The sequence below is a fragment of the Ascaphus truei genome, unplaced genomic scaffold (genome assembly GCF_040206685.1).
Source record: "Ascaphus truei isolate aAscTru1 unplaced genomic scaffold, aAscTru1.hap1 HAP1_SCAFFOLD_1446, whole genome shotgun sequence".
NCBI classification, from domain to species: Eukaryota; Metazoa; Chordata; class Amphibia; order Anura; family Ascaphidae; genus Ascaphus; species Ascaphus truei.
The window spans coordinates 14,789-34,450 of record NW_027454330.1 but is presented as its reverse complement, the minus strand read 5'-3'; the positions used below and the strand labels follow the sequence as shown (position 1 = coordinate 34,450).

The 19,662-nt window shown below is 64.1% G+C and overlaps 1 protein-coding gene across 1 annotated transcript in view; it reads right to left on the bottom strand.

The window, feature by feature from the left end:
• Positions 1-19,662, bottom strand: part of CRHR1 (corticotropin releasing hormone receptor 1) — a 69,156-nt gene that overhangs the window by 34,860 nt on the left and 14,634 nt on the right. The window contains exon 2 of the mRNA XM_075581606.1: positions 1,240-1,360. Within this exon, the coding sequence (XP_075437721.1) occupies positions 1,240-1,281 (42 nt within the window). The 5' untranslated portion in view covers positions 1,282-1,360. The remainder of the gene's footprint in view (positions 1-1,239; positions 1,361-19,662) is intronic.

Here is a 19,662-nt window from a genome sequence, read left to right as displayed (position 1 = left end):
GGGGCAGAAGCAGGGGGGTGGTGGGCGGGGAAAGGAGAGGGTGGGGGGAGAAAAGTAGAGGGGGTGGGGGGGGGAGAAGGAGAGGGGTGGGGGGGGAGAAGGAGAGGGGGTGGGGGGGAGGAGAGGGGGTGGGGGGGAGGAGAGGGGGTGGGGGGGAGAGAAGGAGAGATGTGGGGGGGGGGGGGGGAGAAGGGGAGGGGGTGGGCGGGGGGCAGAAGCAGGGGGGTGGTGGGCGGGGAAAGGAGAGGGTGGGGGGAGAAAAGTAGAGGGGGTGGGGGGGGGAAGGAGAGGGGGGGGGAGAAAAGTAGAGGGGGTGGGGGGAGAGAAAAGGAGAGGGGTTGGGTGGGGGGAGAAAAACAGAGGGGTTGGGGGGGAGAGAAAAGGAGATTAATTATTATATTGGGAGTCCCCAGGTCCTAAACATTTCTGTCCCTCCCCCCGCAGGGTGACACAGTGACACAGGGAGAAGGGAGCTATGGGACATGGAGTCTGTCCCTCCCCCCGCAGGGTGACACAGTGACACAGGGAGAAGGGAGCTATGGGACATGGAGTCTGTCCCTCCCCCCGCAGGGTGACACAGTGACACAGGCAGAAGGGAGCTATGGGACATGGAGTCTGTCCCTCCCCCTGCGGGGTGACACAGTGACACAGGGAGAAGGGAGCTATGGGACATGGAGTCTGTCCCTCTCCCCACAGGGTGACACAGTGACACAGGAAGGGAGCTATGGGACATGGAGTCTATCCCTCCCCCCGCAGGGTGACACAGTGACACAGTGAGAAGGGAGCTATGGGACATGGAGTATGTCCCTCCCCCCGCAGGGTGACACAGTGATACAGGAAGGGAGCTATGGGACATGGGGTCTGTCCCTCCCCCCGCAGGGTGACACAGTGACACAGGGAGAAGGGAGCTATGGGACATGGAGTCTGTCCCTCCCCCCGCAGGGTGACACAGTGACACAGGGAGAAGGGAGCTATGGGACATGGAGTCTGTCCCTCTCCCCACAGGGTGACACAGTGACACAGTAAGGGAGCTATGGGACATGGAGTATGTCCCTCCCCCCGCAGGGTGACACAGTGACACAGTGAGAAGGGAGCTATGGGACATGGAGTATGTCCCTCCCCCCGCAGGGTGACACAGTGACACAGGGAGAAGGGAGCTATGGGACATGGAGTCTGTCCCTCCCCCCGCAGGGTGACAGAGACACCCCTCTATCCGTGTCACTGCAGGGTGACACGTACCACGTTGCTGTCGTGTGCCTCGTGGCTCAGCGTGAGCTGCATCACAAACCAGGTGACGTTGCGCAGGATAAACGCGGTGATCAGGTTCCAGTGAATGATGTTACGCAGACACCGGATACTCCTAGGGCAGAGGGGGAGAGTGTCACCCCGACCCCCAATCCTACGCACAGACCCCCAATCCTACGCACAGACCCCCAATCCTACGCACCGACCCCCAATCCTACGCACAGACCCCCAATCCTACGCACCGACCCCCAATCCTACGCACCGACCCCCAATCCTACGCACCGACCCCCAATCCTACGCACCGACCCCAATCCTACGCACCGACCCCCAATCCTACGCACCGACCCCCAATCCTACGCACCGACCCCCAATCCTACGCACAGACCCCCAATCCTACGCACAGACCCCCAATCCTACGCGACCCCCAATCCTACGCACCGACCCCCAATCCTACGCACCGACCCCCAATCCTACGCACCGACCCCCAATCCTACGCACCGACCCCCAATCCTACGCACCGACCCCCAATCCTACGCACCGACCCCCAATCCTACGCACCGACCCCCAATCCTACGCACCGACCCCCAATCCTACGCACCGACCCCCAATCCTACGCACCGACCCCCAATCCTACGCACCGACCCCCAATCCTACGCGCCGACCCCCAATCCTACGCGCCGACCCCCAATCCTACCCACGACCCCCAATCCTATGCACCGACCCCCAATCCTACGCACCGACCCCCAATCCTACGCACAGACCCCCAATCCTACGCGCCGACCCCCAATCCTACGCGCCGACCCCCAATTCTACCCACGACCCCCAATCCTACGCACCGACCCCCAATCCTACGCACCGACCCCCAATCCTACGCACCGACCCCCAATCCTACGCACCGACCCCCAATCCTACGCACCGACCCCCAATCCTACGCACCGACCCCCAATCCTACACATCGACCCCAAATCCTATGCACCGACCCCCAATTTTACGCACCGACCCCCAATCCTACGCATCGACCCCCAATCCTATGCACCGACCCCCAATTTTACGCACCGACCCCCAATCCTACACACCGACCCCCAATCCTACGCACCGACCCCCAATCCTATGCACCGACCCCCAATCCTACGCATCCCCCAATCCTACGCATCGACCCCCAATCCTACGCACCGACCCCCAATCCTACGCACCGACCCCTAATCCTATGCACCGACCCCCAATTTTACGCACCGACCCCCAATCCTACGCATCGACCCCCAATCCTATGCACCGACCCCCAATCTTACGCACCGACCCCCAATCCTACACACCGACCCCCAATCCTACGCACCGACCCCCAATCCTATGCACCGACCCCCAATCCTACGCATCCCCCAATCCTACGCATCGACCCCCAATCCTACGCACCGACCCCCAATCCTACGCACCGACCCCTAATCCTATGCACCGACCCCCAATCCTACGCACCGACCCCCAATCCTACGCACCGACCCCCAATCCTACGCGCCTACCCCCAATCCTACGCACCGACCCCCAATCCTACGCACCGACCCCCAATCCTACGCACGACCCCCAATCCTACGCACCGACCCCCAATCCTACGCACCGACCCCCAATCCTACGCTCCCCCAATCCTACGCACCGACCCCCAATCCTACGCACCGACCCCCAATCCTACGCGCCGACCCCCAATCCTACGCGCCGACCCCCAATCCTACGCGCCGACCCCCAATCCTACGCGCCGACCCCCAATCCTACGCGCCGACCCCCAATCCTACGCACCGACCCCCAATCCTACGCACCGACCCCCAATCCTACGCACCGACCCCCAATCCTACGCACCCCCAATCCTACGCACCGACCCCCAATCCTACGCACCGACCCCCAATCCTACGCACCGACCCCCAATCCTACGCACCGACCCCCAATCCTACGCACCGACCCCCAATCCTACGCACCCCCAATCCTACGCACCGACCCCCAATCCTACGCACAGACCCCCAATCCTACGCACAGACCCCCAATCCTACGCACCGACCCCCAATCCTACGCACCGACCCCCAATCCTACGCATCCCCAATCCTATGCACCGACCCCCAATCCTACGCACAGACCCCCAATCCTACACACCGACACCCAATCCTACGCTCCGACCCCCAATCCTACGCACCGACCCCCAATCCTACTCACCGACCCCCAATCCTACGCGCCGACCCCCAATCCTACGCGCCGACCCCCAATCCTACGCGCCGACCCCCAATCCTACGCGCCGACCCCCAATCCTACGCGCCGACCCCCAATCCTACGCGCCGACCCCCAATCCTACGCGCCGACCCCCAATCCTACGCGCCGACCCCCAATCCTACGCGCCGACCCCCAATCCTACGCACCGACCCCCAATCCTACGCATCCCCCAATCCTACGCACCGAACCCCAATCCTGCGCACCGACCCCCAATCCTACGCACCCCCAATCCTACGCACCGACCCCCAATCCTACGCACCGACCCCCAATCCTACGCACCGACCCCCAATCCTACGCACAGACCCCCAATCCTACGCACAGACCCCCAATCCTACGCACAGACCCCCAATCCTACGCGCCGACCCCCAATCCTACGCGCCGACCCCCAATCCTACGCGCCGACCCCCAATCCTACTCGCCGACCCCCAATCCTACGCGCCGACCCCCAATCCTACTCACCGACCCCCAATCCTACGCGCCGACCCCCAATCCTACGCGCCGACCCCCAATCCTACTCTCAGACCCCCAATCCTACTCACAGACCCCCAATCCTACGCACCGACCCCCAATCCTACGCGCCGACCCCCAATCCTACTCACCGACCCCCAATCCTACGCACCGACCCCCAATCCTACGCACCGACCCCCAATCCTACGCGCCGACCCCCAATCCTACGCACCCCCAATCCTACTCACCGACCCCCAATCCTACGCACCGACCCCCAATCCTACGCACCGACCCCCAATCCTACGCACCGACCCCCAATCCTACGCACCGACCCCCAATCCTACGCGCCGACCCCCAATCCTACGCACCGACCCCCAGTCCTACGCACCGACCCCCAATCCTACGCACCGACCCCCAATCCTACGCACCGACCCCCAATCCTACGCACCCCCAATCCTACGCACCGACCCCCAATACTACGCACCCCCAATCCTACGCACCGACCCCCAATCCTACGCACCGACCCCCAATCCTACGCACCGACCCCCAATCCTACGCACCGACCCCCAATCCTACGCACCGACCCCCAATCCTACGCACCGACCCCCAATCCTACGCACCGACCCCCAATCCTACGCATCCCCCAATCCTACGCACCGAACCCCAATCCTGCGCACCGACCCCCAATCCTACGCACCCCCAATCCTACGCACCGACCCCCAATCCTACGCACCGACCCCCAATCCTACGCACCGACCCCCAATCCTACGCACAGACCCCCAATCCTACGCGCCGACCCCCAATCCTACTCTCAGACCCCCAATCCTACTCACAGACCCCCAATCCTACGCACCGACCCCCAATCCTACGCGCCGACCCCCAATCCTACTCACCGACCCCCAATCCTACGCACCGACCCCCAATCCTACGCACCGACCCCCAATCCTACGCGCCGACCCCCAATCCTACGCACCCCCAATCCTACTCACCGACCCCCAATCCTACGCACCGACCCCCAATCCTACGCACGACCCCCAATCCTACGCACCGACCCCCAATCCTACGCTCCACCAATCCTACGCACCGACCCCCAATCCTACGCACCGACCCCCAATCCTACGCACCGACCCCCAATCCTACGCACCGACCCCCAATCCTACGCACCGACCCCCAATCCTACGCACCGACCCCCAATCCTACGCGCCGACCCCCAATCCTACGCACCGACCCCCAGTCCTACGCACCGACCCCCAATCCTACGCACCGACCCCCAATCCTACGCACCGACCCCCAATCCTACGCACCCCCAATCCTACGCACCGACCCCCAATACTACGCACCCCCAATCCTACGCACCGACCCCCAATCCTACGCACCGACCCCCAATCCTACGCACGACCCCCAATCCTACGCACCGACCCCCAATCCTACGCTCCACCAATCCTACGCACCGACCCCCAATCCTACGCACCGACCCCCAATCCTACGCACCGACCCCCAATCCTACGCACCCCCAATCCTACGCACCGACCCCCAATCCTACGCACCGACCCCCAATCCTACGCACCGACCCCCAATCCTACGCACCGACCCCCAATCCTACGCATCCCCCAATCCTACGCACCGAACCCCAATCCTACGCACCGACCCCCAATCCTACGCACCGACCCCCAATCCTACGCACCGACCCCCAATCCTACGCACAGACCCCCAATCCTACGCACAGACCCCCAATCCTACGCACAGACCCCCAATCCTACGCACCGACCCCCAATCCTACGCGCCGACCCCCAATCCTACGCGCCGACCCCCAATCCTACTCGCCGACCCCCAATCCTACGCGCCGACCCCCAATCCTACTCACCAACCCCCAATCCTACGCGCCGACCCCCAATCCTACGCGCCGACCCCCAATCCTACTCTCAGACCCCCAATCCTACTCACAGACCCCCAATCCTACGCACCGACCCCCAATCCTACGCGCCAACCCCCAATCCTACTCACCGACCCCCAATCCTACGCACCGACCCCCAATCCTACACACCGACCCCCAATCCTACGCGCCGACCCCTAATCCTACGCACCCCCAATCCTACTCACCGACCCCCAATCCTACGCACCGACCCCCAATCCTACGCACGACCCCCAATCCTACGCACCGACCCCCAATCCTACGCTCCCCCAATCCTACGCACCGACCCCCAATCCTACGCACCGACCCCCAATCCTACGCACCGACCCCCAATCCTACGCACCGACCCCCAATCCTACGCGCTGACCCCCAATCCTACGCACCGACCCCCAATCCTACGCGCCGACCCCCAATCCTACGCACCGACCCCCAATCCTACGCACCGACCCCCAATCCTACGCATCCCCAATCCTACGCACCGAACCCTAATCCTACGCACCGACCCCCAATCCTACGCACCCCCAATCCTACGCACCGACCCCCAATCCTACGCACCGACCCCCAATCCTACGCACCGACCCCCAATCCTACGCACAGACCCCCAATCCTATGCACAGACCCCCAATCCTACGCACAGACCCCCAATCCTACGCACCGACCCCCAATCCTACGCGCCGACCCCCAATCCTACGCGCCGACCCCCAATCCTACTCGCCGACCCCCAATCCTACGCGCCGACCCCCAATCCTACTCACCGACCCCCAATCCTACGCGCCGACCCCCAATCCTACGCGCCGACCCCCAATCCTACTCTCAGACCCCCAATCCTACTCACAGACCCCCAATCCTACGCACCGACCCCCAATCCTACGCGCAGACCCCCAATCCTACGCACCGACCCCCAATCCTACGCGCCGACCCCCAATCCTACGCGCCGACCCCCAATCCTACTCGCCGACCCCCAATCCTACGCGCCGACCCCCAATCCTACTCACCGACCCCCAATCCTACGCGCCGACCCCCAATCCTACGCGCCGACCCCCAATCCTACTCTCAGACCCCCAATCCTACTCACCGACCCCCAATCCTACGCACCGACCCCCAATCCTACACACCGACCCCCAATCCAACGCGCCGACCCCCAATCCTACGCACCCCCAATCCTACTCACCGACCCCCAATCCTACGCACCGACCCCCAATCCTACTCACCGACCCCCAATCCTACGCACAGACCCCCAATCCTACGCACCGACCCCCAATCCTACGCACCGACCCCCAATCCTACGCACCGACCCCCAATCCTACTCACCCCCAATCCTACGCACCGACCCCCAATCCTACGCACAGACCCCCAATCCTACGCACCGACCCCCAATCCTACGCACCGACCCCCAATCCTACTCACCCCCAATCCTACGCACCGACCCCCAATCCTACTCACCCCCAATCCTACGCACAGACCCCCAATCCTACGCACCGACCCCCAATCCTACGCATCCCCCAATCCTACGCACCGAACCCCAAACCTACGCACCGACCCCCAATCCTACGCACCCCCAATCCTACGCACCGACCCCCAATCCTACGCACCGACCCCCAATCCTACGCACCGACCCCCAATCCTACGCACAGACCCCCAATCCTACGCACAGACCCCCAATCCTACGCACAGACCCCCAATCCTACGCGCCGACCCCCAATCCTACGCGCCGACCCCCAATCCTACGCGCCGACCCCCAATCCTACTCGCCGACCCCCAATCCTACGCGCCGACCCCCAATCCTACTCGCCGACCCCCAATCCTACGCGCCGACCCCCAATCCTACGCGCCGACCCCCAATCCTACTCTCAGACCCCCAATCCTACTCACAGACCCCCAATCCTACGCACCGACCCCCAATCCTACGCGCCGATCCCCAATCCTACTCACCGACCCCCAATCCTACGCACCGACCCCCAATCCTACACACCGACCCCCAATCCTACGCGCCGACCCCCAATCCTACGCACCCCCAATCCTACTCACCGACCCCCAATCCTACTCACCCCCAATCCTACGCACCGACCCCCAATCCTACGCACAGACCCCCAATCCTACGCACCGACCCCCAATCCTACGCACCGACCCCCAATCCTACGCACCGACCCCCAATCCTACGCACCGACCCCCAATCCTACTCACCCCCAATCCTACGCACCGACCCCCAATCCTACTCACCCCCAATCCTACGCACAGACCCCCAATCCTATACACTGACCCCCAATCCTACGCACCGACCCCCAATCCTACGCACCGACCCCCAATCCTACTCACCCCCAATCCTACGCACCGACCCCCAATCCTACTCACCGACCCCCAATCCTACGCACCCCCAATCCTACGCACAGACCCCCAATCCTACGCACCCCCAATCCTACTCACCGACCCCCAATCCTACGCACCGACCCCCAATCCTACGCACCGACCCCCAATCCTACGCACCCCCAATCCTACTCACCGACCCCCAATCCTACTCACCGACCCCCAATCCTACGCACCGACCCCCAATCCTACGCACAGACCCCCAATCCTACGCACCGACCCCCAATCCTACGCACCCCCAATCCTACGCACCGACCCCCAATCCTACGCACCGACCCCCAATCCTACGCACCGACCCCCAATCCTACGCACCGACCCCCAATCCTACGCACAGACCCCCAATCCTAAGCACCGACCCCCAATCCTACGCACCGACCCCCAATCCTACGCACCGACCCCCAATCCTACGCACCGACCCCCAATCCTACGCACCGACCCCCAATCCTACGCACAGACCCCCAATCCTACGCACCGACCCCCAATCCTACGCACCGACCCCCAATCCTACGCACCCCCAATCCTACGCACCGACCCCCAATCCTACGCACCCCCAATCCTACGCACCGACCCCCAATCCTACGCACCGACCCCCAATCCTACGCACCGACCCCCAATCCTACGCACCGACCCCCAATCCTACGCACCGACCCCCAATCCTACGCACCCCCAATCCTACGCGCCGACCCCCAATCCTACGCGCCGACCCCCAATCCTACGCGCCGACCCCCAATCCTACGCACCGACCCCCAATCCTACGCATCCCCCAATCCTACGCACCGAACCCCAATCCTACGCACCGACCCCCAATCCTACGCACCCCCAATCCTACGCACCGACCCCCAATCCTACGCACCGACCCCCAATCCTACGCACCGACCCCCAATCCTACGCACAGACCCCCAATCCTACGCACAGACCCCCAATCCTACGCACAGACCCCCAATCCTACGCGCCGACCCCCAATCCTACGCGCCGACCCCCAATCCTACGCGCCGACCCCCAATCCTACTCGCCGACCCCCAATCCTACGCGCCGACCCCCAATCCTACTCACCGACCCCCAATCCTACGCGCCGACCCCCAATCCTACGCGCCGACCCCCAATCCTACTCTCAGACCCCCAATCCTACTCACAGACCCCCAATCCTACGCACCGACCCCCAATCCTACGCGCCGACCCCCAATCCTACTCACCGACCCCCAATCCTACGCACCGACCCCCAATCCTACACACCGACCCCCAATCCTACGCGCCGACCCCCAATCCTACGCACCCCCAATCCTACTCACCGACCCCCAATCTTACGCACCGACCCCCAATCCTACTCACCGACCCCCAATCCTACGCACAGACCCCCAATCCTACGCACCGACCCCCAATCCTACGCACCGACCCCCAATCCTACGCACCGACCCCCAATCCTACTCACCCCCAATCCTACGCACCGACCCCCAATCCTACGCACAGACCCCCAATCCTACGCACCGACCCCCAATCCTACGCACCGACCCCCAATCCTACTCACCCCCAATCCTACGCACCGACCCCCAATCCTACTCACCCCCAATCCTACGCACAGACCCCCAATCCTACGCACCGACCCCCAATCCTACGCATCCCCCAATCCTACGCACCGAACCCCAATCCTACGCACCCCCAATCCTACGCACCGACCCCCAATCCTACGCACCGACCCCCAATCCTACGCACCGACCCCCAATCCTACGCACAGACCCCCAATCCTACGCACAGACCCCCAATCCTACGCACAGACCCCCAATCCTACGCACCGACCCCCAATCCTACGCGCCGACCCCCAATCCTACGCGCCGACCCCCAATCCTACTCGCCGACCCCCAATCCTACGCGCCGACCCCCAATCCTACTCACCGACCCCCAATCCTACGCGCCGACCCCCAATCCTACGCGCCGACCCCCAATCCTACTCTCAGACCCCCAATCCTACTCACAGACCCCCAATCCTACGCACCGACCCCCAATCCTACGCGCCGACCCCCAATCCTACTCGCCGACCCCCAATCCTACGCACCGACCCCCAATCCTACACACCGACCCCCAATCCTACGCGCCGACCCCCAATCCTACGCACCCCCAATCCTACTCACCGACCCCCAATCCTACGCACCGACCCCCAATCCTACTCACCGACCCCCAATCCTACGCACAGACCCCCAATCCTACGCACCGACCCCCAATCCTACGCACCGACCCCCAATCCTACGCACCGACCCCCAATCCTACTCACCCCCAATCCTACGCACCGACCCCCAATCCTACGCACAGACCCCCAATCCTACGCACCGACCCCCAATCCTACGCACCGACCCCCAATCCTACTCACCCCCAATCCTACGCACCGACCCCCAATCCTACTCACCCCCAATCCTACGCACAGACCCCCAATCCTACGCACCGACCCCCAATCCTACGCATCCCCCAATCCTACGCACCGAACCCCAATCCTACGCACCGACCCCCAATCCTACGCACCCCCAATCCTACGCACCGACCCCCAATCCTACGCACCGACCCCCAATCCTACGCACCGACCCCCAATCCTACGCACAGACCCCCAATCCTACGCACAGACCCCCAATCCTACGCACAGACCCCCAATCCTACGCGCCGCCCCCCAATCCTACGCGCCGGCCCCCAATCCTACGCGCCGACCCCCAATCCTACTCGCCGACCCCCAATCCTACGCGCCGACCCCCAATCCTACTCGCCGACCCCCAATCCTACGCGCCGACCCCCAATCCTACGCGCCGATCCCCAATCCTACTCTCAGACCCCCAATCCTACTCACAGACCCCCAATCCTACGCACCGACCCCCAATCCTACGCGCCGACCCCCAATCCTACTCGCCGACCCCCAATCCTACGCACCGACCCCCAATCCTACACACCGACCCCCAATCCTACGCGCCGACCCCCAATCCTACGCACCCCCAATCCTACTCACCGACCCCCAATCCTACTCACCCCCAATCCTACGCACCGACCCCCAATCCTACGCACAGACCCCCAATCCTACGCACCGACCCCCAATCCTACGCACCGACCCCCAATCCTACTCACCCCCAATCCTACGCACCGGCCCCCAATCCTACTCACCCCCAATCCTACGCACAGACCCCCAATCCTACACACTGACCCCCAATTCTACGCACCGACCCCCAATCCTACGCACCGACCCCCAATCCTACTCACCCCCAATCCTACGCACCGACCCCCAATCCTACTCACCGACCCCCAATCCTACGCACCTCCAATCCTACGCACAGACCCCCAATCCTACGCACCCCCAATCCTACTCACCGACCCCCAATCCTACTCACCGACCCCCAATCCTACGCACCGACCCCCAATCCTACGCACCGACCCCCAATCCTACGCACCCCCAATCCTACTCACCGACCCCCAATCCTACTCACCGACCCCCAATCCTACGCACCGACCCCCAATCCTACGCACAGACCCCCAATCCTACACACCGACCCCCAATCCTACGCACCCCCAATCCTACGCACCGACCCCCAATCCTACGCACCGACCCCCAATCCTACGCACCGACCCCCAATCCTACGCACCGACCCCCAATCCTACGCACAGACCCCCAATCCTACGCACCGACCCCCAATCCTACGCACCGACCCCCAATCCTACGCACCGACCCCCAATCCTACGCACCGACCCCCAATCCTACGCACAGACCCCCAATCCTACGCGCCGACCCCCAAACCTACGCGCCGACCCCCAATCCTACGCGCCGACCCCCAATCCTACGCGCCGACCCCCAATCCTACGCGCCGACCCCCAATCCTACGCGCCTATCCCCAATCCTACGCACCCCCAATCCTACGCGCCGACCCCCAATCCTACGCGCCGACCCCCAATCCTACGCACCGACCCCCAATCCTACGCGCCGACCCCCAATCCTACGCACCCCCAATCCTACGCACCGACCCCCAATCCTACGCACCGACCCCCAATCCTACGCACCGACCCCCAATCCTACGCACCGACCCCCAATCCTACGCACCGACCCCCAATCCTACGCACCGACCCCCAATCCTACGCACCGACCCCCAATCCTACGCACCGACCCCCAATCCTACGCACCGACCCCCAATCCTACGCACCCCCAATCCTACGCGCCGACCCCCAATCCTACGCACCGACCCCCAATCCTACGCACCGACCCCCAATCCTACGCACCGACCCCCAATCCTACTCACCGACCTCCAATCCTACGCACCGACCCCCAATCCTACGCGCCGACCCCCAATCCTAGGCGCCGACCCCCAATCCTACGCGCCGACCCCCAATCCTACGCGCCGACCCCCAATCCTACGCGCCGACCCCCAATCCTACGCGCCGACCCCCAATCCTACGCGCCGACCCCCAATCCTACGCGCCGACCCCCAATCCTACGCACCCCCAATCCTACGCACCGACCCCCAATCCTACGCACCGACCCCCAATCCTACGCACCGACCCCCAATCCTACGCACCGACCCCCAATCCTACGCACCGACCCCCAATCCTACGCACCGACCCCCAATCCTACGCACCGACCCCCAATCCTACGCACCGACCCCCAATCCTACGCACCGACCCCCAATCCTACGCACCCCCAATCCTACGCGCCGACCCCCAATCCTACGCACCGACCCCCAATCCTACGCACCGACCCCCAATCCTACGCACCGACCCCCAATCCTACTCACCGACCTCCAATCCTACGCACCGACCCCCAATCCTACGCGCCGACCCCCAATCCTAGGCGCCGACCCCCAATCCTACGCGCCGACCCCCAATCCTACGCGCCGACCCCCAATCCTACGCGCCGACCCCCAATCCTACGCGCCGACCCCCAATCCTACGCGCCGACCCCCAATCCTACGCGCCGACCCCCAATCCTAAGCGCCGACCCCCAATCCTACTCGCCGACCCCCAATCCTACGCGCCGACCCCCAATCCTACGCGCCGACCCCCAATCCTACTCACCGACCCCCAATCCTACGCGCCGACCCCCAATCCTACGCGCCGACCCCCAATCCTACGCGCCGACCCCCAATCCTACTCTCAGACCCCCAATCCTACTCACAGACCTCCAATCCTACGCACCGACCCCCAATCCTACGCGCCGACCCCCAATCCTACTCACCGACCCCCAATCCTACGCACCGACCCCCAATCCTACACACCGACCCCCAATCCTACGCGCCGACCCCCAATCCTACGCACCCCCAATCCTACTCACCGACCCCCAATCCTACGCACCGACCCCCAATCCTACGCACCGACCCCCAATCATACGCACCGACCCCAATCCTACGCACCGACCCCCAAACCTACGCACCGACCCTCAATCCTACGCACCCCCAATCCTACGCGCCGACCCCCAATCCTACGCGCCGACCCCCAATCCTACGCGCCGACCCCCAATCCTACGCGCCGACCCCCAATCCTACGCGCCGACCCCCAATCCTACGCGCCGACCCCCAATCCTACGCACAGACCCCCAATCCTACGCACCGACCCCCAATCCTACGCACCGACCCCCAATCCTACGCACCGACCCCCAATCCTACTCACCCCCAATCCTATGCACCGACCCCCAATCCTACGCACAGACCCCCAATCCTACGCACCGACCCCCAATCCTACGCACCGACCCCCAATCCTACGCACCGACCCCCAATCCTACTCACCCCCAATCCTACGCACCGACCCCCAATCCTACTCACCCCCAGTCCTACGCACAGACCCCCAATCCTACGCACCGACCCCCAATCCTACGCACCGACCCCCAATCCTACGCACCGACCCCCAATCCTACGCACCGACCCCCAATCCTACGCACAGACCCCCAATCCTACGCACCGACCCCCAATCCTACGCACCGACCCCCAATCCTACGCACCGACCCCCAATCCTACGCACCGACCCCCAATCCTACGCACCGACCCCCAATCCTACGCACCGACCCCCAATCCTACGCACCGACCCCCAATCCTACGCACCGACCCCCAATCCTACGCACCGACCCACAATCCTACGCACCGACCCCCAATCCTACGCACCGACCCCCAATCCTACGCACCCCCAATCCTACGCGCCGACCCCCAATCCTACGCACCGACCCCCAATCCTACGCACCGACCCCCAATCCTACGCACCGACCCCCAATCCTACTCACCGACCTCCAATCCTACGCACCGACCCCCAATCCTACGCGCCGACCCCCAATCCTACGCACCGACCCCCAATCCTACGCACCGACCCCCAATCCTACGCACCGACCCCCAATCCTACGCATCCCCCAATCCTACACGCCGACCCCCAATCCTACGCGCCGACCCCCAATCCTACGCGCCGACCCCCAATCCTACGCACAGACCCCCAATCCTACTCACCGACCCCCAATCCTACACGCCGACCCCCAATCCAACGCACAGACCCCCAATCCTATGCACCGACCCCCAATCCTACGCACCGACCCCCAATCCTACGCACCGACCCCCAATCCTACGCGCCGACCCCCAATCCTACGCGCCGACCCCCAATCCTACGCGCCGACCCCCAATCCTACGCGCCTATCCCCAATCCTACGCACCCCCAATCCTACGCGCCGACCCCCAATCCTACGCGCCGACCCCCAATCCTACACGCCGACCCCCAATCCTACGCACCCCCAATCCTACGCACCGACCCCCAATCCTACGCACCGACCCCCAATCCTACGCACCGACCCCCAATCCTACGCACCGACCCCCAATCCTACGCACCGACCCCCAATCCTACGCACCGACCCCCAATCCTACGCACCGACCCCCAATCCTACGCACCGACCCCCAATCCTACGCACCGACCCCCAATCCTACGCACCGAGCCCCAATCCTACGCACCGACCCCCAATCCTACGCACCGACCCCCAATCCTACGCACCCCCAATCCTACGCGCCGACCCCCAATCCTACGCGCCGACCCCCAATCCTACGCACCGACCCCCAATCCTACGCACCGACCCCCAATCCTACTCACCGACCTCCAATCCTACGCACCGACCCCCAATCCAACGCGCCGACCGCCAATCCTACGCACCGACCCCCAATCCTACTCACCGACCCCCAATCCTACGCACCGACCCCCAATCCTACGCACCGACCCCCAATCCTATGCATCCCCCAATCCTACGCGCCGACCCCCAATCCTACGCGCCAACCCCCAATCCTACGCGCCGACCCCCAATCCTACGCGCCGACCCCCAATCCTACGCACCGACCCCCAATCCTACGCACCGACCCCCAATCCTACGCACAGACCCCCAATCCTACGCACCGACCCCCAATCCTACGCACCGACCCCCAATCCTACGCACCGACCCCCAATCCTACGCACCGACCCCCAATCCTACGCACCGACCCCCAATCCTACGCACCGACCCCCAATCCTACGCACAGACCCCCAATCCTACGCACCGACCCCCAATCCTACGCACCGACCCCCAATCCTACGCACCGACCCCCAATCCTACGCACAGACCCCCAATCCTACGCACAGACCCCCAATCCTACGCACCGACCCCCAATCCTACGCACCCCCAATCCTACTCACCGACCCCCAATCCTACGCACCGACCCCCAATCCTACGCATCCCCCAATCCTACGCACCGACCCCCAATCCTACGCACCGACCCCCAATCCTACGCGCCGACCCCCAATCCTACGCGCCGACCCCCAATCCTACGCGCCGACCCCCAATCCTACGCACCCCCAATCCTACTCACCGACCCCCAATCCCACTCACCTACCCCCAATCCTACGCACCCCCAATCCTACGCACAGACCCCCAATCCTACGCACCCCCAATCCTACGCGCCGACCCCCAATCCTACGCACCGACCCCCAATCCTACGCACCGACCCCCAATCCTTCGCACCGACCCCCAATCCTACGCACCGACCCCCAATCCTACGCACCCCCAATCCTACGCACCCCCAATCCTACGCACCCCCAATCCTACGCACCGACCCCCAATCCTACGCGCCGACCCCCAATCCTACGCGCCGACCCCCAATCCTACGCGCCGACCCCCAATCCTACGCGCCGACCCCCAATCCTACGCACCGACCCCCAATCCTACGCACCGACCCCCAATCCTACGCACAGACCCCCAATCCTACGCACCCCCAATCCTACGCACCGACCCCCAATCCTACGCACCCCCAATCCTACGCACCGACCCCCAATCCTACGCACCGACCCCCAATCCTACGCACCCCCAATCCTACGCACCGACAGCCAATCCTACGCACCGACCCCCAATCCTACGCACCGACCCCCAATCCTACGCGCCGACCCCCAATCCTACGCGCCGACCCCCAATCCTACGCGCCGACCCCCAATCCTACGCGCCGACCCCCAATCCTACGCGGCGACCCCCAATCCTACGCGCGACCCCCAATCCTACGCACCGACCCCCAATCCTACGCACCGACCCCCAATCCTACGCACCGACCCCCAATCCTACGCACCGACCCCCAATCCTACGCGCCGACCCCCAATCCTACGCGCCGACCCCCAATCCTACGCGCCGACCCCCAATCCTACGCGCCGACCCCCAATCCTACGCACCGACCCCAAATCCTACGCACCCCCAATCCTACACACCGACCCCCAATCCTACGCACAGACCCCCAATCCTACGCACCGACCCCCAATCCCACTCACCTACCCCCAATCCTACGCACCCCCAATCCTACGCACAGACCCCCAATCCTACGCGCCGACCCCCAATCCTACGCACCGACCCCCAATCCTACGCACCGACCCCCAATCCTACGCACCCCCAATCCTACGCACCCCCAATCCTACGCACCCCCAATCCTACGCACCGACCCCCAATCCTACGCGCCGACCCCCAATCCTACGCGCCGACCCCCAATCCTACGCGCCGACCCCCAATCCTACGCGCCGACCCCCAATCCTACGCGCCGACCCCCAATCCTACGCACCGACCCCCAATCCTACGCACAGACCCCCAATCCTACGCACCGACCCCCAATCCTACGCACCGACCCCCAATCCTACGCACCCCCAATCCTACGCACCGACCCCCAATCCTACGCACCGACCCCCAATCCTACGCGCCGACCCCCAATCCTACGCGCCGACCCCCAATCCTACGCGCCGACCCCCAATCCTACGCACCGACCCCCAATCCTACGCACAGACCCCCAATCCTACGCACCCCCAATCCTACGCACCGACCCCCAATCCTACGCACCCCCAATCCTACGCACCGACCCCCAATCCTACGCACCGACCCCCAATCCTACGCACCCCCAATCCTACGCACCGACAGCCAATCCTACGCGCCGACCCCCAATCCTACGCGCCGACCCCCAATCCTACGCGCCGACCCCCAATCCTTCGCGCCGACCCCCAATCCTACGCGCCGACCCCCAATCCTACGCGCCGACCCCCAATCCTACGCGCCGACCCCCAATCCTACGCGCCGACCCCCAATCCTACGCGCCGACCCCCAATCCTACGCGCCGACCCCCAATCCTACGCACCGACCCCAAATCCTACGCACCGACCCCAAATCCTACGCACCCCCAATCCTACGCACCGACCCCCAATCCTACGCACAGACCCCCAATCCTACGCGCCGACCCCCAATCCTACGCGCCGACCCCCAATCCTACGCGCCGACCCCCAATCCTACGCACCGACCCCCAATCCTACGCACCCCCAATCCTACGCACCCCCAATCCTACGCACCCCCAATCCTACGCACCGACCCCCAATCCTACGCACCGACCCCCAATCCTACGCGCCGACCCCCAATCCTACGCACCGACCCCCAATCCTACGCACCGACCCCCAATCATACGCACCGACCCCAATCCTACGCACCGACCCCCAATCCTACGCACCGACCCCCAATCCTACGCACCCCCAATCCTACGCACCCCCAATCCTACGCACCCCCAATCCTACGCACCGACCCCCAATCCTACGCGCCGACCCCCAATCCTACGCGCCGACCCCCAATCCTACGCGCCGACCCCCAATCCTACGCGCCGACCCCCAATCCTACGCGCCGACCCCCAATCCTACGCACCGACCCCCAATCCTACGCACAGACCCCCAATCCTACGCACCCCCAATCCTACGCACCGACCCCCAATCCTACGCACCCCCAATCCTACGCACCGACCCCCAATCCTACGCACCGACCCCCAATCCTACGCACCCCCAATCCTACGCACCGACAGCCAATCCTACGCACCGACCCCCAATCCTACGCACCGACCCCCAATCCTACGCGCCGACCCCCAATCCTACGCGCCGACCCCCAATCCTACGCGCCGACCCCCAATCCTACGCGCCGACCCCCAATCCTACGCGCCGACCCCCAATCCTACGCGCCGACCCCCAATCCTACGCGCCGACCCCCAATCCTACGCGCCGACCCCCAATCCTACGCACCCCCAATCCTACGCACCGACCCCCAATCCTACGCACCCCCAATCCTACGCGCCGACCCCCAATCCTACGCACCGACCCCCAATCCTACGCACAGACCCCCAATCCTACGCACCGACCCCCAATCCTACGCACCGACCCCCAATCCTACGCACCCCCAATCCTACGCACCGACCCCCAATCCTACGCACCGACCCCCAATCCTACGCATCCCCCAATCCTACGCACCGACCCCCAATCCTACGCACCGAACCCCAATCCTACACACCGACCCCCAATCCTACGCACCGACCCCCAATCCTACGCACCGACCCCCAATCCTACGCACAGACCCCCAATCCTACGCTCCGACCCCCAATCCTACGCACCGACCCCCAATCCTACGCACCGACCCCCAATCCTACGCGCCGACCCCCAATCCTACGCGCCGACCCCCAATCCTACGCGCCGACCCCCAATCCTACGCACCGACCCCCAATCCTACGCACCGACCCCCAATCCTACGCACCGACCCCCAATCCTACTCACCTACCCCCAATCCTACGCACCGACCCCCAATCCTACGCGCCGACCCCCAATCCTACGCGCCGACCCCCAATCCTACGCACCGACCCCCAATCCTATTCACCCCCAATCCTACGCACCGACCCCCAATCCTACGCACAGACCCCCAATCCTACGCACCGACCCCCAATCCTACGCACCGACCCCCAATCCTACGCACCGACCCCCAATCCTACTCACCCCCAATCCTACGCACCGACCCCCAATCCTACTCACCCCCAATCCTACGCACAGACCCCCAATCCTACGCACCCCCAATCCTACGCACCGACCCCCAATCCTACGCACCGACCCCCAATCCTACGCACCGACCCCCAATCCTACGCACAGACCCCCAATCCTACGCACCGACCCCCAAT